Source organism: Sus scrofa, chromosome 15, assembly GCF_054392235.1.
Source record: "Sus scrofa isolate SSC_HxYL_T2T_F1_AM1 chromosome 15, Sscrofa_HxYL_maternal_Yorkshire_Landrace_v2.0, whole genome shotgun sequence".
Lineage (NCBI taxonomy): Eukaryota > Metazoa > Chordata > Mammalia > Artiodactyla > Suidae > Sus > Sus scrofa.
In genome coordinates this window covers 135,350,087-135,370,194 of record NC_139397.1, presented here as the reverse complement: position 1 = coordinate 135,370,194, position 20,108 = coordinate 135,350,087, and the positions used below count along the sequence as shown (strand labels likewise).

The 20,108-nt window shown below is 57.4% G+C and overlaps 2 protein-coding genes and 1 long non-coding RNA gene across 5 annotated transcripts; 2 read left to right on the top strand and 1 right to left on the bottom strand.

Moving 5' to 3' along the window:
* Positions 1-974: 974 nt before the first annotated feature.
* On the top strand, positions 975-11,078 carry CRYBA2 (crystallin beta A2). 3 transcript variants are annotated; one of them, XM_085000510.1, is made up of 5 exons: positions 975-1,107; positions 8,001-8,165; positions 8,970-9,111; positions 10,259-10,401; positions 10,868-11,078. In XM_085000510.1, the coding sequence occupies exons 2-5, from the start codon at positions 8,005-8,007 to the stop codon at positions 11,013-11,015; spliced, it is 594 nt and encodes a 197-aa protein (XP_084856636.1). In that variant the 5' UTR covers positions 975-1,107; positions 8,001-8,004; the 3' UTR covers positions 11,016-11,078. The 3 variants fall into 3 exon arrangements, with proteins under 3 accessions (XP_084856636.1, XP_084856635.1, XP_020931113.2); XM_085000509.1 differs by lacking the exon at positions 975-1,107 and adding an exon at positions 5,541-5,680; XM_021075454.2 differs by lacking the exon at positions 975-1,107 and adding an exon at positions 7,760-7,823.
* LOC146396146 (uncharacterized) lies at positions 5,802-16,470 on the bottom strand. The gene is made up of 2 exons (XR_014830161.1): positions 16,392-16,470; positions 5,802-7,404 (listed from the first exon to the last, which is right to left on the bottom strand). It is a non-coding gene; the product is annotated as an uncharacterized LOC146396146 (long non-coding RNA).
* FEV (FEV transcription factor, ETS family member) lies at positions 15,934-19,531 on the top strand. The gene is made up of 3 exons (XM_021075453.2): positions 15,934-16,000; positions 16,760-16,834; positions 18,827-19,531. The coding sequence occupies exons 1-3, from the start codon at positions 15,949-15,951 to the stop codon at positions 19,411-19,413; spliced, it is 714 nt and encodes a 237-aa protein (XP_020931112.1). The 5' UTR covers positions 15,934-15,948; the 3' UTR covers positions 19,414-19,531.
* Positions 19,532-20,108: the final 577 nt, after the last annotated feature.

Here is a 20,108-nt window from a genome sequence, read left to right as displayed (position 1 = left end):
TGCTGGCTTGCCCCCTCCATGTTTCCCCCACTTCACTGCCATCTCGCCCCACACTACCCGCAGGCTCCACTGGATCTGCTGAGTCCTTGGCACCGAGAAAGGGAGGGGGAGGGGATGAGATGGCTCTGACAGATCCCAGGCAGGTATGGGGAGAGGGTGGACGGCAGGCTGGATCCACATGCAACAGCCTTGGGGCAGGAGGGTGGTGGGTGAGGGGAGAGCCGGTGGGTCCCAGGCTGGGTGTGTGCAGCCCCCATCCCGGCCTCCCTGGCCAGGCTTGTGGCTTCAGCCCGGCCCTCTGCTCCCTGCCTGGCACTGATTCATTTGCCTGTCAGGGGCCTGGCGCTGATACATCTTCCCTGTGTCACGGAGGGCTTCCTCTCCCCTCCCCCAATCTTAGAAGGGGGCTAGAGCTCTTCCCCTCTGGCTAGGATTCCAGATCCTGGGGTTATCAACAAAAAGGCCTCCCCTTGGAATGAACCCCCCTCCAACCACCACCACCACTACCACCACCACCACACACACACACACACACACACACACACACACACACACTCTTATAGCAGTCCTAGGGATGGGGGTGAGAAGAATGAGGCCACCAGTGGGCTGAGGGGTCTTCCCTTAGGACAGAGAGCCACTGCCTCCCCCTTCAGCCCTGGGAGCCCCATTTCTCCAGACCTCCACCCCCATCCCCCCATCCCCAAGACCCGCATTTCCTGGACTCACCAGGGATCTGGCCTCTCCTCCAAGTCCCTCCTCCCCTGCCTGGCCAGGGGTGGAGTCTCCAGGCGCCAGGCAGGCCTGCAGGTGCGGGGGCTTGGGGAGGGGGGTGCTCAGCAGCTGGTGTTCGAGGCGGGCCCCCCACCCCCTCCCCCTTCCTGCTCAAAGCCTGTTTCCTGTCATCCCTGTCAGCACCCAGGGCGGGGGAGGAGACAGGTACTGGAGGAAGCGGAAAAAGGGAAAGAGCAGTTGGAGTGCAGTGTGGTGGGACTCGGAACCGGCAAGGAGAAAAGGAGTGGGGGGAAGGATGAGAAAAAGAGCGGAGAAGCCAAGCAGAAGTTAAGCAGAAGCGCAGAGGGACGGACGGAGGGTGCAGCCCAGAGTGGGGTGAGAACCACAGGGATGATTTCAGGGTCCAGAGAGGCTGCAGACACCCTGCTCTGACCCCAGATGGTTAGGGCGAGAGTCAGAGGGACCCCAGAGATGGAGAGACACAGGGCAGGGTGCGATAACAAGGGATGCGCACTCCAGGGAGCGGGAGGGTCAGGGGTGAAGAGGTTGGGTCAGAGGTCAGGGTCACCAGGGATGGAGGCTACGGTGTGGAGGAAGGGGGAGGCTATGTAAAAACAGCCTCCATCCCACCCACATGGGGACAGGAAATTACCTACCACAAATGAGAAAGAGGTGGCTTCTATGGGAGCGGCAAATGGGACAGCCAGGGCTGGAGGTGAGGGTGACCGCCCTATCTAGGGGGACCCATCTCTTCCCACGACGACGGGGCAAGAGGTGAAGAGGGGCAAAGCTCAGGCCATGTGAGCAGTGGGGGCAAGGATCAGACTCTGTCCCCCCCTTTCTCTCTTGGCCACAGCTGGACAGACAGCTGTGGCAGCAGCCTAGGCCCCACTATCCACCTGCTTATTCTGGCCCAGTCTTGGCACCTTCGGGTGCGGAGGCCGCCCAGGGTCCCTGTGAGAGTGGGGGGACGTGGGAGTGGAGGCCCTGATGGGGGGGCTCGTACACAGGTGCTAATCCCCAATCCCAGCCAAGGCAGAACCAGAGCCTCTCTGACCTTCTCGGAGATTAGTCCCCATGGTGACAGTGGCAACTGGCCCCCTCATTCTGGCTAGGCCAGGTGTGTGTGTGTGGGGGGGCAGGATGGGGAGGGAAGGGAGCCTTCCTGAGGCATCACAGGATAACAGGAGTCAGGGCTGGGAGGCCCCTCCGGGATCAGCAGTTAGCTTAGTTTCCAGGTACAAAACTGTGGCCCTTCCAAGGCCACATATGGAGCCAGGAAGAGCATCGGGACCAGAGGAGGCCAGACGAAAACAAAGGAAACTGGGATACACTCACACCCACAGCCACCCTCCAAACTCCCCAGTTGAGCACATCAGTAGAATGGCTCTAATGGGGTGAAGCAGGAAGGCTCCCCATCCTGAATGTTAAGCTGGCTTCCACAGGGCAAGTGTGGGTGGGGGATGCAGCTATGCTGGCTGCCTCAACCCCTCCCCACGACCTAGCTCAGCCCCAGGGCAGGGGGGAAGAACTGGGCAGCGGAGCCAGTTATAACCACAACCACCCCAGCCTCCACGACAGTAACAGCAAACATTTATTTGCTGCCTCCCGCGGGCTAGTTCTGGGTTTCACATGCATTTCAATCTTCACAACAGTTTCTAAGGCAGTTATTTCCGTTTCACAGAGGGAAAATTTGAAAGGTAGAGTACAAGTTCTTCCAACTTATAAGCAGTGGAGCTTGGGTTTGGGATTTTTAACCAAGGTAGTGGGCTGCAGTTTTGTTTTGTTTTTTTGTTTTTGTTTTTTTTAAGAGCTGCACCTGCAGCATATGGAAGTCCCCAGGCTAGGGGTAGAATCAGAGATGCAGCTGCCAGCCTACACCACAACCACAGCAACGTGGGATCTGAGCCACGTCTGTGACTATACCACAGCTCACGGCCACGCCGGATCCCTAACCCACTGAGCAAGGCCAAGGATCGAACCCACATCCTCATGGATACCAGTCAGGTTCTTAACCTGCTGAGCTCAACAGGTACTCCCAAAGCCCACACTCTTAACCTTTTTAGTGTCTTATGATCATCAGTCTGCTCTAGGCAACCAGGGAGTGGGTTGTGTGCCTGTGAAAGTACACGAGGCACCCAGCACAGTGCCTGGCACATAGTACATCTTATCAAATATTTGAGGAAAAAATGAGGGAACAAATGTCCGCACATAAATGAATGTGACCACTGAGGTGTCTATTGAATCCTAGAAGGAGACTGTTCACAGGCGATGCACATGGGATCCGTCAGGGTGAATGTGTGTACGTGTGCCCTGTGCAAGCCCCCTGGCTCTGCATCTGGGTGAGTGGGTGGTGGTGAAAGCTGCCTCCCATCTCTCTGGCTCTCTGGGGGGGGGGGGCAGAGAAGAGGGGCTCTGTTGATAGAGAGACCGGGACAATGGGACCCTGCCTGAGCTGACTACACCCTCACCCGCGTTATCTCTGTCTCCCAGGAGACCAGACCTCACAGCCCCAGGGAAAGTGCTCCCTGCCTGTTCCCAGCTCCAGACCTGGGGTGGGGGTGGGGACTGGAGGAGCAGGGCTGCAAAGGAGGCGCTGGTGATGGTACAGGGTTGAGAGAAGGTGCCATTCACAGAATTTGCATCTTCAGTCGCCAAAGCCCTGGCTGATTTCCCAGTGAAATGAGGGGTCAGGGGTGGGGGCAGGCTGATTCGAGGAGGGAACATTGGCCCCAGCCACCTCGAAGCTGGCCATGGAATGGGGCTAAATATGAGGGAGACACCAACTTCCCTGGGAATTCTCAGCACCTTTACCTGGGATGGAGAGCTGGGCGAGAGGCCAGGATTGGGTTGGAGGGCCTCTTTCTTTCCTGTTTTTTTCTTTTCTCTTTTGCTTTTTAGGGCTGCACCTGGGGCATATGGCAGTTCCCAGGCTAGGGGTTGAATCGGAGCTACAGTTGCTGGCCTATGCCACAGCCACAGAAACTCAGGAACAAAGCCTCATCTGTGACCTACACCACAGCTCAAAGCAACACACCAGATCCTTAACCCACTGAGTGAGGCCAGGGACCGAACCTGTATCCTCATGGATACTAGTCGGGTTCTCAATCCACTGAGCCACAACAGGAGCTCCTGGGTTTGAGGGTTTCTTTGTCGGATCTACATTTCCCCACATGGGATGGGGATTTGAGTGGGATCCAGGGCTTCACTGAGGACACAGGACAGAGTCTGAAAGCTTCTCTGTGGGACCTTAGGGTACATTATGGGATGGGTGTTGCTGTAGAATCATGGGGGGTGGGGTGGGTCCTGAGGATTTCTCTGTGCCACCAAGGGTCCCTATATGAGATGAAGGACTGAATAGGGCGTAGGTAGGAGTCATGAGATCCCTATGAGATCTTGAGGTCCTTTTGGATGTATAGACCTGGGGACACTTGTTTTTTGTCTACCTACCTCCCCCTCCTCCCCCATGCCCAGGGGCCAAGGCTGTGGATGTGGAAGAGGTAGGGGTGAGGGTGCTGAGCTGGCAAACAAAGCCACCTGTGCATCCATCCTTCAGGAAGCTCGGAGCACAACTGATCTGGGAAAACAAACAGGACCAGCTGCTGGGGGGAGGGGGTGGAAGGAGGCTAGGAGGGGACTGGGTTGGGGAAGCCTTGAGGGCTGGAAGTGGAGCATCTCGGTGGAGAAAGGAGGCTGGGAGGGAGTCCATAGTACAGAAAAGGGGTAGGGATCCCCGAGTCCCATGCTGGCACGCCACGCACACTGCCCCCCAGCCCCTTCCCCTCAGTGGCTCGTTCTTCCCTTTCTTGATGACTATGAGGCCTGGAGCCAGGCAGGGGTCTGGAGGGAGATGGGGAGCCTGAGAAAGGTCTAGGATCTGGGCAACTGACTATTGGCAGTGATGGTGAGTGTGCCCATTTCTGAGGGAGCTGGTGAAGGCAGGAGAACTAAAAACCATGGACTATATAGGCTGTCGGTGATGGGACCCTCACACCAGTTCCCCTGACGAGGAAACTGAGGGAGAGGAGGGGGAGGGCTAGCTAGTGCCACATGGCTACTTAGAGCAGAGCCAAGATCAGAATTTAGGAATAGGAAGAATAGTGGCTGTTCTCATACACAGGTCTGCATCTCAAGTCCCACCAGACTCCCCACCACGTCCCCCCAGACTTTGAAAACACACACACACACACACACACACCCCTTCCTGTGGAATACGTCTTCTCACCAACACCTGGTGGACTAGAAACTGCCCTCCCAGATCCTAAGCCTTTACGCCCGCAAACACAGCGTCCAGCCTCTGCCATACACCCCCGCACTCTGCGCCCACGTCACGGACCAGCGCAGACGCACGGCCTGACGCACTCGCCACCCGTGCCCCATGCCCCTCCCCACCTCAGCCTCCCACCACCTCCCTCCCCCTCCTCCGTCCCCAACACGAACGCTTTCCACTCAGCGCGGCTCGCGCGCCCCCCCTGGTGGCCAAAGTCGGAATTGCTTGGCAGAAGTGGGAGAGGGAGAGGGAGCAGAGTGAAAGACTGGGTCCCACAGGTCCCACCGCTGCCATAGCCCTGACTTTGAAATCGAGGCCAAGTGCGGAACCCAGAACCGTTTCTTACCTCCCTATATATTTCGCTCTTCCTCTTTTCGGTTTGGGGAAAATTATATCCTATTTGTCCAAACCCCCTCTATCCTGGGGCGTCAGGGGACTGGGCACCCCTCAGACCCTAACCCCAAGCAAACCTGGTTGTGGTTGTCCCTGCTCTGACTCAAAACCTCCAAACTGGACTTTAATCCCTATGTTCTAGGGCCTCGTACTTTTGGCTTTCACCTTCACACACGTTGTGATCCTCAACAGCAATTCCTCCCCAGTGAAAAAGAAAGAACCAGGAGAGACTCCGGTTTCCCCCAGTGCCTGTTCTTAGCATGCCAGAGCTTCAAGAGTGGGGAGGTTGGTAAGATAGGCAACCCATCACCCCTTCCCCCGCGACTCTCACTGGTGAATTTCTCCTTCCCGCGCGGACATTTGGCCCAATCTGACCACCCCGTTTACTTCTTACTCATTCGAGAAATAATTTTATCAAGCACAATTTTATTATGTGTCAAGCATTGTGCTAGGCTGGAGGATGACAACTGGAAACAAGACCGACACAGCCTCTGCCCCTTTAAATGGAGCTTACACTCTTCTACAAAAGGAAGCACTCAGTATAGCCATACACAAGAGTTGAAAATGACAACTTTACAGAGTATTAAATGCTATAAAGAAAAGAGGATAATGGGGGTTCTTTTGTGGGTCAGCAGATTAAGGATCTGCTCAGGTCACTGCTGTGGTCCAGGTTTGACCCCTGGCCCAGGAACTTCTGCATGCCTCAGGTGCAGCCAAAAAAAGAAAAGAAAACAAGGGGATGATGCCAGGAAGAGCATCACCTAGGGGGTGGAAAAGTAGCCAGCATGCCACGATCTCATGACTAAAACACTCCAGTAACAGGAACACAAACACAAAGGCTCTGAGGCTGGAGTGAGCTTGGCAGTCGGGAGAAAGCAGAGAGGCCAGCATGGCTAGACTTCTGGATCTGGGCAGCTGCAGCTGGACTGTGAGCCTTTTAGTCCCAAGAGCACTGGCTTTGCAGTCAAAAGGTCTAAATTCTAATCTTGCTCTGATACTGGCTAGCCACGGAAAAGGGCCTGTACCTCCTGGAGCTTCCATTTCCATGTCTTTTAACCCAAAGCAACCACGTTGGACTGTTGAGTCTATAAGGGAAGCACTTGGTTCATGCAAACAACAAACTATTAGTTCCCTTCTTACTCATCCCTCCATTTCTGCTAGAATACCCTCTCCGTTAAGGAAAACTCACAGTGTTGCCAGAAGCCTTTGTTTCTCATTGGCAGTCATGATGGTTAGGGAATTCTGCTGCAAGTTGTAAGGAAATTTCTTCCCTGGAACTTGCTTGGGGCTCCAAGCCTCTTCCCCTAAACTTCTCCCTCCCCACACCCCACTTTCTCCCACCTTCCGTGACCCAGGGATTGATCGCAAGAGCCAGGATCTACAGTCAAAACAGAAACCCAGGCTCACACCTCAGCTGGGCTGCTTCCCAGCTCTGACACCTCTCCGACTGCGTCCCGGAACCCTCTGGGACTCAGTATCGTCTGTAAAATGTAGACGAAATGTCCGCGGCGGGTCTGAGTGAGAATTAGCTGAGACCAAGCATGAGAAAGCTCTGAGCACAGGGTCTGGCCCGAACTAGGCCCTCGATAATCAGCTGCTTGCTCTCGGGCTGACATGGAGACCGGAGGCCCCAAACCCTGGAGCTCTGGCGGGTGGCTGGCAGCGTCGAGGTTCTGGCGGTGCTAACGTCGAAACATTCTTCCTCCGGACAGTGGCCAGCCACTCCCTACACGCTTTGGAAATCCGTGCCTTCCCTCGGGCGGTTCGAGTTTCCTGCGCTCAGCGCCGTCTTGCGGCGAGTCCTGGTCATTGCCTCTTTTCAGCACCTTTGCTCAAGAAAACTCCGAGAGCTCAAGGCCGGGGCTGGGAACTCGAACTTGGGAGAAAGGGTGCCATGACGGCCCATCCTCCGGGGAAAAGCGGACTGAGGGGCCTGAGGAAAATCGCTGGCGGGAAGCCTTGTTTACTTCCTCCCTAGTGTTGCCCACAAGGAAGGCCTCGACCTAGGGCTAAAGAAAGGGCGGAGTTTACACGCCTGGAAGAAGTTCCACATCTCGAGCAGGAAAGCGCCGTTTTAGCGGGGTGGCCACTAAAGGATCTGAGGATCTGAGCCTGGGAGGGTTCGCCTTGCCTGGCTCAGGCCCCCAAAAAAGAAAAAGCGGAGTCAGCCTTGGCTGTGGCGGGTGCAGGACGTGTGTCTCAGCAATTTCTATTGTACTCCCCGAGGGCTGGGCCAGGTCAGCGGCTGCAGGAAAGGCCTCGGCTTCCCCGGGGACACCAGAGCTGACCGCCGCCTGCCCGCTGACTCAGCTCCCCCCACCCCAGCGAGAGAGGGTGCGGGGAGGGGGCGAGGCCTGGTATAAAGCCCCGCAGGCGCAGCTCGCGCGCAGCCTCTCCATTTTCCGCCAGTACCGCGCTCACCCACCCGGTGAATACTCGGCGCTAGGGCAGGATCTCGTCGGTCGGGGGAGGGCGAGATGGGGGGAAAGCTGCTCGCAGCCCGGGTCCAGCCCGCGGGTCCTTCACCTCCCACCCGGGTTGGGCGGGCCTGGGCGGGGAGAGGGCTTTTGGGACGCTGAGCGCTTGGTCCGGTTCTTGTCTGCAGCGGCATGAGCAGCGCCCCTGTGCAGGGCCCAGCGCCCGCCAGCCTCACGCTTTGGGATGAGGAGGACTTCCAGGGCCGCCGCTGCCGGCTGCTGAGTGACTGCGCCAACATTGGCGAGCGCGGAGGTCTGCGCCGGGTGCGCTCGGTCAAGGTGGAAAATGGCGCGTGAGTGATCGCCCCGGCGCGGTGGGGCTGGACTGGGGGAGTCGAGGCTCCCCGGCGCAAGCTCGGAGACTGGGACCCCGGATCCCAGCCCTGCAGTCCCCAGACTGTATGTAAGCCCTGCCTGAGAGAGACCCACCAACATGGAAAACCCCCAGGCTTCCTCAAAACTCCCCACCAGCCCCAGGACAAATCATGGGACAGACTGTATCCTTGGGTGCGCTAAAGCGACAAAGGCGAGAAGGCAATCTTTGCCGGACTCCCCGGGGGCCAGTCTGAACCCTAAAGGGGTTCCCAGGGTAGTTTTGCTCTCCCCAAGTTAAATGGCTCTATGCTTCATTTAACAAAAGAAGCCAAAAAAAAAAAAAAAAAAAAAGAAAAAAAAAAAAAAAGAAAGAAAGAAAGAAAAGAAAAAAGAAGAAGCCTTCCACTCTCCCTACCCTGGTCCCCTAGAGACTGGGGCCCTCTGGAGAACTGAGGCTCCCCAGCTTTGCAGAGTGTCACTATTAAGTTGGCGGGTTCCTACATCTATCTTTGCAGGGACCTAAATTCTTGAGGTAAGAGTGCTTGGTAATGTGATCTTCCTAGACTGGAAAATTCCTTCCAGCCTGGGGGCCCTGAGCTGGAAGCCTGGACCCCTCAAACCCAAGATAATGGCCTCTAGAAGGGCTGAGTTGCTTTACAGTGGGTGTGTCGGGGAAGGTCCTAGAGTGGAAGGAAAGACGGGTTTTAGTAGCAAGTAAGGGGAAGGGGAGGGATGAATGAGGCTGGGGCAGATGCCTCCTAGTCCCTTTTATCTTTCTCCAGATGGGTGGCCTTCGAATACCCCGACTTCCAGGGGCAACAATTCATTCTGGAGAAGGGTGACTATCCTCGCTGGAGTGCCTGGAGTGGCAGCGGTGGCCACCACAGCGACCAGCTGCTCTCTTTCCGGCCAGTGCTCTGTGCGGTAAGTTAAGCCCTCCCCCTCCTCCTCTGCATCACAGTCCAAGTTCCAAGCCCTGGCCCCACTGTGGCACCTGGGAAGGGTCGTCCACTCACTGTCTGGAGATGTGTACATACAACTTCTGGATGGGTACTAGTGGCATTACTTCCCAGAACCAGAGAGGTCTCTGAAAGTCTGGAATGTGGGACCAAGCCAGGTGTCGGAAATCAGCACCTCGGACAGTGCCAAGGCCCTGCCAATCTTGAACTCCTGTCCATTCCTCACATCCTGTTGTCCACACGTGTGAGCCAGCACCTCCATTATCACACAGCCCTGTGAGGTCGAGGTGGCTGTTGTTAGCCTTATACATAGGCGTGGAAATGGGGCTCAGATGGGCAAAGTTATTTGCCCCCGGTCACAAGGGTTAACATGAAGATGAGACAAAAATCAGGGATCAAGGCTGAGAAGGGGTTAGTCTCTGTGTGGATGTTGCAGAGTCGGGGAAAGCACTGTTCATGAGTCAGATATACTGCAGGAGAGGATCGCACCCCCCACTTCTGCTGACTCAGTACCCTACTAGCAAGGCCTGGTACTTGTGGGGTGGAGGACAGAGAACAGGTGCTGACTCAGTCCAGCTTCTCCATTCTAGGAGGCCCAGGAGCCCTGCGGGTGGGGGAGCATGGGACAATGGGAGCCCAGCCGTAACAAACACTGATGCCCTGGCCTGTATGTTCTGACTCTGCCATCAATGTTTTGCTGGGTCCTACCCTATGAGAGGCTATGCCCAGGGTGTTGGGCAGGGGGTTGGATAGTCAGTGAGCCCCTTAAAGAAAATGTCTTGGTTAGTGGACCAGAGCTCTGATTTTCCTCCTGCAAAACAGGTCCATGTCACAAGATGCCCTCTAGCCCTGACCTGGAAGGGTCTTTGGGAACCACCCAGTCTCACCACCTCATTCCAAAGCTATAGCAGGGGTCAACCAGGGTGGGGAACCTCTGAGCATCCCAGCTTCCCAGACTGATATGGAGCAAATGAAGCAAACTCTTGGTGTGCTTATGGATCCTGTGTCTGCACAGCTTGTATTGGGCAGCAGGGTGGGGGAGTAGGGCTGAGAATGTGTCCATTAACGCCCCTTTGGCCTGATCTGTCCACCTCTCCCTTCCTGCGCCTTAGAACCACAGTGACAGCCGTGTGACACTGTTTGAAGGGGAAAACTTCCAGGGCTGCAAGTTTGAACTCAATGACGACTACCCATCCCTGCCCTCCATGGGCTGGACCAGCAAGGATGTGGGTTCCCTCAAAGTCAGCTCTGGAGCGTGAGTTCTGGGACTGGAACAGGAAAGAAGAGCAGGGAGGCAATGGAGACCAGGGAGGAGTTGGAGGGAAAGGTGATGGGGGATGCTAAGAGACAGAGTAAAGAGAGACACAGTAAAGAGAGAAGTTGGGGGCTGGTGGACAGGAGGAGTGAGGTCAAGGGGAAGTGAGCCGATGGAGACAGACTGGGAGGGAGGGGGCAGGGACTAGGAGAATGGGAGTCAAGGGAAAGATGTGGAGGTAGAGGGAGGGATTGCAAACGTGGGAGAGGAGGCAATGGAGGGTGGGAATAGAAGACAAGGTGAGGAAGGTGTTAGGAAGACCAGGAGCAGTGGGCAGGGCAGCGAGAGATCCATGCAGGGAGAACTGAAGCCATGGTTGCAGAGCTGGGCCTTGGGAGCTGGAAAGGAGGACATGGGTGAGGTAGGGGCGGAGCTTACACATCACCCCTGTGCCCTCCTGGCCTAGGTGGGTGGCCTACCAGTACCCAGGCTACCGGGGCTACCAGTATGTGTTGGAGCAGGACCGCCACAGCGGGGAGTTCCGCAACTACAGTGAATTCGGCACGCAAGCCCACACTGGGCAGCTCCAGTCCATTCGGAGAGTCCAGCACTAAGCCCCCCAGCCCCAGAGCCTCCCCTGAGGACCCTCAATAAAGGCTCCTGAACCTGCCTGCCCCTCTTGCCTCCTTCTTGGTGTTTTGCTTTTTAATCTCCATCCTCAAGCTTCTGAGGGTCCTTCTCTGCCAACCTGACCCTCCCCTCAGACTCCAGGACCCTTGACTATGGAGCATATCCTGGCTTAGGATGTATGTGGCTGATGGGGCTGAGATGGAGCTACTGGTAAGAATCCTGGGGATCCCGTTAAATGCAACCGGTCCCACACCTCTCCTTGGTAAAAGGCCCATCAGCTTGGACCAGAGGTACCACTAGCACAGATGGTGCCTTTGCCTTCCTCTAGTTTGGGTGCACACAGCTCCACAGCAGGGTTCAGAGCTGAATTTCAAGCTTCACGGACCCCCAGAGCCAGGCACCATCACACAGGGAAGGACCCCCTTAACTCAGCAGGAGCCCTGTTGGGTTGCTCTCTAACCCCCATCCCCACCCCAGGCATTTCCAGCCTTTATCTTCACCCTGGCTCCCAATCCAGCCTGAGGGAAGCCTGCACCCCTTTCCCAGGTTTGTCAAATTTCTGCCAAACAGAGGAACAAGGATGTGAGAGGGGTGATTGGTGGGAGGTCCCACCGCCTCCTAGGGATTTCTAAGGGGTGGATATCCTCTCTTTGAGCCAAGCCCCAGACCCTTTGGATAACAATCCCTCAGGTGGTATTGAGCTTTAGCATTTATAAAGGATGTTTTTACCTCACCTCTTAGCAATCTCAAACAGCTCCCTCTTCATTCTTCCTCTCCCTCCCTGCTCCTCAGAAGACTAGTGAGCTGGAGAAGCCACCCCTTAGCCCCTGACCACAGTAAGCCTGGGTTCTGGGGCAGGTGGTAGAAGCCCACAGCCGTGGTGGGGCCAAGTGTGGCAGCAGCCATCAGAGGCCATGGTACCAATGTAGCTTCTTCCCAATTCCCTCTTGGGTCCGATTTGTGATAACTCAGTCCCACATAGGAAGGACCTCCAAGGTTAGGATGCCCTTCATCCTGCCCCTCAGGGATTCTTATGTTTTCAGGCCCCTGGTGGATTTATCCGTAGGGAGGGAGAGCATCGCCCCAGCTGGGAGAGCCAAGATGGTGTTGGGGAAAAGCCAGACTTGGACCCGGGCTGTTCCCAGGGGCCAAGCTGTAAAAGTCAAGCATCTGCTCCCTTGGGAAGAGCCCTGGACCAGACGTCAGAACACCTAAACCCAGCCACATGGCATTCCTGAGCCACAGTTCCCTCACCTGTAAACTGGGGCTACTGATTCCTGCCTTGTCTCTCTCACAGGGTTGCTGTGAGGGTTCAAAGAGAACCCCCTGAAGATGCTCATGGTGTCACAGAAAAGCTTTGGGGCAGTTACCATAGGACAGTCCTTCCCCTGTCTCCCCTCATAGATTCCAGGGTCAGGTTGGGGGACCACAGGACAGAGTTTTAGATGGGGTATGAGTTCTGCTTTATACCTGGATGGGTTCTAGAGTCCATGGCCCCTGTTGCATTTGATCATCCTAAGAGCTTCCGTTCTTCATCCATTTCACCAAAGAAGAAACAGAGCTTCTCTGAGATGGAGAAGTCTTGGTGAGGTCATCCACTTAATTGATGACAAAGCCAGGACCTGAACACGGATTTCCTAGTCCCAAATCCAGGCTGTTAAATGGAAGCGGACCTGAGCTGTGGGCAAAAGCCTCAGGCCTCAGCGGAGCTCCAAACCTTTGTGGTCTCCAGAGGAGCCTGGGGTTCCTAGATAGTCACAGGCTCCTAACTATCCCCTTGGGGGGAGATGGTAGAAGTAACAACAGGTAAGTGTATACAGCTTTGTCTGAGTACCAGGCAAGTATTATATAAGCCTAATAATTCTGTGTAGTAGGTACGATCCACCCCATTTTACGGATTAAGAGACTAAGGTACAGAGGTTATGTAATTTCCCCCAAAGCCACACAACTAGGAAATGGGAAATGTGGAGCTGGATCCACACCCAGACAAACTGGTCTCAGAGCCCAGATCTCAGAGCCCTGCTTTGGGGGTCAGGCAACAGGCAAAGGGAGACCTGGCATCCACCACCAGCTGAACTGTCCTCCCTTCAGGAAGGCCATGGCTACCAGGACGAGTCAGCAAGATGCCTTCAGGAACTGGCAGTATGACCATGACCAGGGCACGCCCTCCCTCTAGGTCTCAGTATCCCCACCTGTACAATGAAGGAATCGGGGAGCTAATACGTGTAGTAGGCTTTGCCAGCATGGATCTTCTAGGTTTTCTCAGACCCAGGGGTCCAACTCTGCTCCCCATGCCAGCAACTAAAGAGTGAGGAGTGGGCACAGTGGCCAGGTGGGGCCTGAGCATTTTCACCTTCCCATCCTCCTTCCATTCTGGGCAGGCTGATGGTGCATAGAACCCTGTGGGTGGGAAGCCAGGTGGGAGAAGGATGGACAGAGAGCTGCCCAGACTCACCCACTGGCTGCACTCAGCTAAAGGCCAAAGGGGCTGGAGGAGGTCATCTCTTTTCCAGTGGTGTGGCCAAGATCCACGTGGGGTGGGGGTGCAGCCCTCACAAACTCTTCCCAGAGCCAGCCCACCCCTTCAGCCCCTGAGCCCTCAGTGAGGTGGGGGCCAGAGCCTGAGCTGTCAATCCCTCCCCAGATGGGAGCTGGGATGTCTGGGTAGATACTCACACCAGGCACCTCTCCCTTCTGCCTCAGCCTTCCATTGAGAGCATTAAGTGGGTGAAACCTGCTGCCTCCCTGCTCTTGCAATTCTGGCCTCTTGCTCCTTATTTTCCATCTGGGGAAGGGAGAAGAAGGCATGATGGAGAGGGATTGGGACGTCAGCCCCACTCTCAAGGCCATCCTCTTTCTTGAAACCCTGAGTTTTGTCCCCCGGGGGCATCCCAACCTCTCATCTTTCTCCCATCAGATTCCCCTGCCACATTCTGAGGCCTCCATCTTTATCCCTTTAGGATCCTCTAGGGTACGGGGATCCCCCTCATTTGCCCCTAAACTCACCTCCCACATTCCTCCTTGGTTCCTTCTGATTCTTGGCACTCTCCACCAGCAAGAATGAGCATCCCAGCAGCCAGAGCAAGTAAGGAATGCACAGGGGCTCCGCAGAATCATCCCCCTCCCATAAGCTGAACTTCCCAGCCATCCTCAATCACGAACCCCAAGACCAGAGATCCTGCAGGAAACCTGCCCACTCCAAACCAGCCACAGGCCTCTTCACCTCCTGGACTCAAGCAGTGGGAAATAAAGGCCTTGAAATGGCCTATTCTTTATCTTTTTTTTTTTTGGGGGGGGAGGCTTTTTTGGCCACCCTGTGGCATATGGAGCTCAGAAATCAGAAGTGAGCTGCAGTTGCTCCCTGCACCAAAGCCAGCTCCTTAACCCACTGTGCCAGGCTGGGGATCGAGCATGTGTCCTGGTGCCCTAGAGACTCCACCCACCTCATTGAGCCATAGCAGGAACTCCCGAGATGACCTATTCTGACCAGTCACCAAGTGCTGCATGACTGCAGGTGGGCTTCCAGCCCAGAGCCTCATCGTCAGCCAGCATCCTTCCTTAGCAGGCCTCTCCAGAGCCAGGAAGCCTGACAGCTATCCAGAGACTCAAGGCCACCTGGGAACCACATCAGCTTTGCTAACACCCCCTTTGTCCCTTTTTGGAGTGGTTTTACTTCCACTCCCCCTGGGTTGGAGGCATGTACTGTGCACACCCCTGTTTTAACCCTTCTGCTGGGAGTAGTTGTGAGGGTAGATGGTAGGCTGGGATGACAAGAGGTGGAGAAAGATGGGAGAGAAATAGTTGTGGGGGGGGAGTATAAGGGGGATTGCAAGTCTACCATATGCCACAAATTAGTGGGGAACAAACGAATGAGAAAAGGAAGAGACGAGAGGGATGAGATGGAAAGCTAGAGAGGAGACAGGAGAGGAGATGGACGTGGGAGGAGGGCCTAGATGGAAGGAGAGACCTAAAAAGGGGGAGGAAAGGCAACCCAATAAAAGTTGTATGGGAGACGCCCCAGCACTGGCCCAGAGGCCTGAGAGCCCTGGAAAGGCAGGAAACAGGCGAAAGGGAGAGGGAGACAGGGAAGAAGATCGGATCTCCATGGAAGAGCAGAGGGTGGGAGAGGAGGAGGAGGGAGAAGTAGCGGGGATAGGGGGGTTGGGGGCAGAGATAAAGGGAGCAACGGCTGCTGGCCCGGAGCGCAGCGACAGGCGAGAGGGAGGGAAGCGGAAATTTAAAAGTGAAGATGCAGATAACGCAGCCTGGAGACGGGAACCCGGGTGGGGTGGGGGTGGGGTGGGGTGGGGGTGGGGGGAGGAAGGGGAGGAGAGCAGAGCGCTGGTGGTGGGGGGAGGATGGGTGGGAAGGAGTGGGGGCCCTGTGGCCCCGGGGGTCCGAAGTGGGGCCAGGTACCCCGCCCCATCGTTGTTTGCTCAGAGTCAGGGAGGCGGAAAAGAAATGCGCTCCTGACCCCTATCAGAGCGCGAGGCCCAGGCCCATCCCCCGCGCGTCTCCTGGGTTGCGGGGTGCGGGGGGCTGCCGGGTGCGCTTGGCTGCAGCTCCGCGCGTTGGAGACTTTATTGCGATGGGGCGATAAGAGGGGCGGGGGCGGGGTCCGGGGGGCCGAGGCGGCAGCGCTTTAATTAAAACGGAAATTGCGGCCCCTGCCCGCGCGGGGGCCCGGAGGGTTGCGAGCAGCCTTGTAGCTGCGAGCATCGCTCCAGGACCCCCTCCATCCCCCGCCACACCCGGGCAGCCCCCTCCCGCCAGGCCCTGCCGGACCCAGCGCCGTTTTCTCCCTGTCACCCGCACTCGCCTCGGGCGGGGATCGGTGCCCCGGAGCGCAAAGCCTGACGCGATCCCCCCCCCTCATCACCACCCCCCCCACCTCCCACCGCCCAGTTCCTGGCGGCGATGAGACAGAGCGGCGCCTCCCAGCCCCTGCTGATCAACATGTACCTGCCAGGTACCAGGGACCAGCCGGGAGCTGGAGGCACCAGGACCTGGGGCGGGAACTCTGCGTTGGGGCATGGGAAGGGGATGCTGGGGTCCAAGGGAAGGGGGCGCGGTCCAGAGACTCGTATTGCTGGGAAAACTGAGCAAGCTAGGACATTGGGAGACCTTAAAAGCAGATGAAGAGCTTTGGGGTGTTAGCGTGAGGTCTAGAGGACTTGAAGTGAGCAGACTGGGAGCCTGGGAAGCCGAGGGCCCCAGCTTGGGGGCTGAAAAAGCCTGGTAGGGGGGAGTAGGGGGGTCTCTATAGAGTGGCCGGGGTGGGGTGGGGGGCTCAGGGCGCGTGCAGTGTTGGGAGGCTTCGGTCAGCCTGACGTCGCCCCTGCGCCCTCGTGGCTCCTCACCTCCGTGCTCCAAGCGTTCCCACCAACCCAGCCTTCCAGGCGCCCTCTCCTCTCCGATGGGCTCCACGCGCTCCGGCTTGGCTGGCGCAAACCCCGCTTGGCTTTATAAGGCTCCCGCCGGCCCGTTCGGAAAGCGGATTTCCTTTTTCCTGGACGCGTTTCCTGACTTGGGCGTTATGGAGGGGCTCCGCGCCGCGCGCGCCCGGGCCAGACTCCGGGAGGAGGAGCCGGACGGATCGGGCCCCCAACCTCGCGCCCAGGAGCCAAGGCACCCCCTTTCTCCCCCTCGAGCCTTGGCTCCGGGCCCTTTCGGTCAAGCCGGCAACCTGTGCCTGGATCCGCCTGACTGTTTTCTCCTGCCGCCACAGATCCCGTCGGAGACGGTCTCTTCAAGGAAGGGAAGAGCCCAGGGTGGGGGCCCCTGAGCCCTGCGGTACAAAAAGGTGAGCGGGCTGGTGGACTGGAAAGGCGGAGGCAAGGACAGCGGGTAGGGTCCGGGGCACCCACCCGGGAAGGACAGGTGCCGCTGCCACCTGAATAGAGAGGAAGTGATGTGCACTGCTGGGCTCCGGGAAGCAGAGGGTCAGGGCTTGATTGTGGGGAGGCTGGGGGTGGTAGGGGGAACATTCATTTGGCCTTTGGCTCCTGCGTCTTCTGAGACCCACAGCTGAACTTGCAGGCTAGGGCAGATGGAGAGGATGGTGGCCCTCCACCCCATCTCCTTTTTGACTTCAGATGTTTTTCCCAATATGGGGCTGGGTCTGAGGCTCTTGGTGTCCTTTCCCCACTGGCAGTGGGAGTGCAAGGTCTGGCACCACCTGGCAAGGTGACCAGGAGAATTTCTCCCCGGCCACTCAAGGCCTGGCTGGCATCGGGTCAGCACCTACCTTCCTCACTGGCCTGCACCGGCAGGCTCTGCAGGCTAAGAAGACCCCTGGGGAACTGTGGTAGATTCCTAGGTCCACCACCTATTTCCGCTGGTCCTGAAATTACCCTCAGCTTTGCTTTTTTGGCAGCAGAAGCTTGATGGCCTTCTAGGCAAAGCCTCCCCACAGGTTCCCCACCCAATCAGTATCCTAGATCTCACCAAGTTACAGTAAGCAGGAAAATGAGGTGGGCAGCTTCTTTATCTAAATAGGAACACAACACCTAACAGTAATGAATTTCCAGGCTTCTATGTCCCCCAGTACCAAATGCACATTTTTACCCAAACCTCCTCCTGCTTCTGACCCTAAAATGCATGCTTCCAGCCTGGAGTCAGGCAGCTCCTCACTGGGCTGGTGCAGAGGGACTGGGGTAGAAATTATGGTGGAGGGCAGAATCTGGGTTCTGAGCAAGTTGGGAAAAAAAGAAAGGTTCACCAGGCTCAATTTGAAACATTAATCAGACAACTTCGAGAAAAATCCATTTGGTTTTGAAAGAGAGTGTGGACGGCGGGTAAGTCTATCCAGATTTTTCTCCACTTGTCTGATCGAGGCTCCAAGACATGGAAGCAGGAGCTCTCTCTCACCACTCGCTTATCCAGGAAAATCTCCTGGCCACTTCTAGCAACCCAGGAAAATCCAGATGGGGCAGAAAAGCCCAAAGAAGGAAGGAGGCAGGGAGCCAAGCAGAGTGGCTTCCCGGCCTCCAGGGCTCTCCTCAGAGCTGTGCTTCCAGCTCCCAGGGAAGTGTGACACCTTGTACTCTGGGAATCCCGCCTGTTTCGAAAAAAAAAAAAAAAGAGGCCAAACTGGAGTAGCCCCGGTGCACCAGATGCTGGCAAGGGTGGGGAGCGTTCAGAAGCTGCTATTCCTCTCACACTTAGGGGGCCACTGTCCCCATTCCTTGTCCCACACAGTGCCGAGAGGAAGTCAGCCATCACCCCTGTTCCATCTGAGGCAGGGGTTCCAACTGTATGCCTTATCCCCCGGCCCCCAACCCGGGTGATCCTGCTGCAAACCTGCCTCTTCCCTCTGGATCTCTGGACGTGATCCAGCTGGGACGTGGCAGTCCGACCACCTGTGTAGGGTACCCAGTGCGGTTGTGCAGGCTCTGCACTGCATAAGGGTGCTCGGCCCAGCGCCTGATATCCGGCCCTTGCTCAGCTTCGAGAGCCTTGTGCCTTGGTGCGCCGCTGCCTCGACGCGGAGGAGGCAATGCTTCCCGCTCTTTCACCAATTCTCACAAAGCTCTGCGTCCGTGGGGCTGCGTCTAAGTGGGAGCGTTTCCATTGTGCAAAAGCGCGGTAACAGCTAGGAACCGCTTTGCTGATCAGCCCTTCCCTGGCCAGCCGCTCCAGCTGCGCCGCTGTTATACAGTTGGACTTGCCCTTTCCCTCCCTGGCACCAGTTCCCCCCGGACTGGGGCGGGGGAAGCGGGGTCTCTCGCCTCACCTCTTCCCCTGCCTCCAGCCTCCTTCCTCTCGCCTCTGGCTGATTGCCCCCTCCCCACAGGCAGCGGGCAGATCCAGCTGTGGCAGTTTCTGCTGGAGCTGCTGGCCGACCGCGCGAACGCCGGCTGCATCGCATGGGAGGGTGGCCACGGCGAGTTCAAGCTCACGGACCCAGACGAGGTGGCGCGGCGCTGGGGTGAGCGCAAGAGCAAGCCCAACATGAACTATGACAAGCTGAGCCGCGCGCTGCGCTACTACTACGACAAGAACATCATGAGCAAGGTGCACGGCAAGCGCTACGCCTACCGCTTCGATTTCCAGGGCCTGGCGCAGGCCTGCCAGCCGCCCCCAGCTCACGCCCACGCCGCCGCGGCCGCGGCCGCCGCCGCCGCAGCCGCCCAGGACGGCGCGCTCTACAAGCTGCCGGCCGGCCTGGCCCCGCTGCCCTTCCCCGGCCTCTCCAAACTCAATCTCATGGCCGCCTCGGCCGGCGTCGCGCCCGCCGGCTTCTCCTACTGGCCCGGCCCGGGCCCCGCCGCCACCGCCGCCGCCACCGCCGCGCTCTACCCCAGCCCGGGCTTGCAGGCCCCTCCCGGGCCCTTTGGCGCGGTGGCCGCCACCTCGCACCTGGGGGGCCATTACCACTAGACGGGGCGGCCGGGTGCCACGCGACCTCCCCCAGACGCCCAGAGCCTCGCTCAATCCCATCCACATCCCGGAGAGGAAGCCGGCGCCTCCCCCACGGTTCCTTTGGCCTCAGATTTTACTCCACTCGCTGCACCCAGCCCCGAGGGAAGGGACCAGAAGCCGCCTCAGCCTTCCCTTAAAGCTGGATTCCTCCCCGCCGCATCCCTCAACCTCCGAGGGAGGGTGACCCCACTTCCTCTAACCTCCACCTTGTTCTAGATTCCAGGTTTCTGAATGAGGTTCCTGGGTCTCCCCTGATTTTCTCTTCCCCTCCATCCGTAACTCCCTCTGCATCCCAGAAGCCCCTCCATTGGGACCCTTTTCTTTCAAATTCCAAGTCTTTTCTCATTTTTTTTTTTCCCTCCCTACGGAGCTGCCCCATCCCCCTAATGGCCGAGGCCAGGCACAGTCCACCTTCTCCGCACCCACCTCCCCGGGCATTCCAGCAGAACCCCCCCCACCCCAGGCTTCTAGGCAGCTTGGGGGAGGGGCCTTTCCTCCTGCCCCCACCCTCCCGCAGGACTGCCCTGTGTTTCTATTCCCTTCCAGATCTATTAAAGCTCCCAAGCTCCCTGCTGCCTCTCTCTCTGTTCTTAGCTGCACTAGAAACTTCTCGGGGTGGGGGGTGGCGGTGGTGGTAATGAGATGCCCAGCTC

What these genes read in the sequence shown, in the direction of transcription:
- FEV (XM_021075453.2), top strand. Translation starts at nt 15,949, where the DNA reads ATGAGACAGAGCGGCGCCTCCCAGCCCCTGCTGATCAACATGTACCTG. An exon ending in GATCAACATGTACCTGCCAG is followed by an intron (nt 16,001 to 16,759) that starts GTACCAGGGACC and finishes CTGCCGCCACAG; the next exon opens with ATCCCGTCGGAGACGGTCTC. An exon ending in GAGCCCTGCGGTACAAAAAG is followed by an intron (nt 16,835 to 18,826) that starts GTGAGCGGGCTG and finishes CCCTCCCCACAG; the next exon opens with GCAGCGGGCAGATCCAGCTG.
- CRYBA2 (XM_085000510.1), top strand. Translation starts at nt 8,005, where the DNA reads ATGAGCAGCGCCCCTGTGCAGGGCCCAGCGCCCGCCAGCCTCACGCTT. An exon ending in TCCGGCCAGTGCTCTGTGCG is followed by an intron (nt 9,112 to 10,258) that starts GTAAGTTAAGCC and finishes CCTGCGCCTTAG; the next exon opens with AACCACAGTGACAGCCGTGT. An exon ending in CTCAAAGTCAGCTCTGGAGC is followed by an intron (nt 10,402 to 10,867) that starts GTGAGTTCTGGG and finishes CTCCTGGCCTAG; the next exon opens with GTGGGTGGCCTACCAGTACC.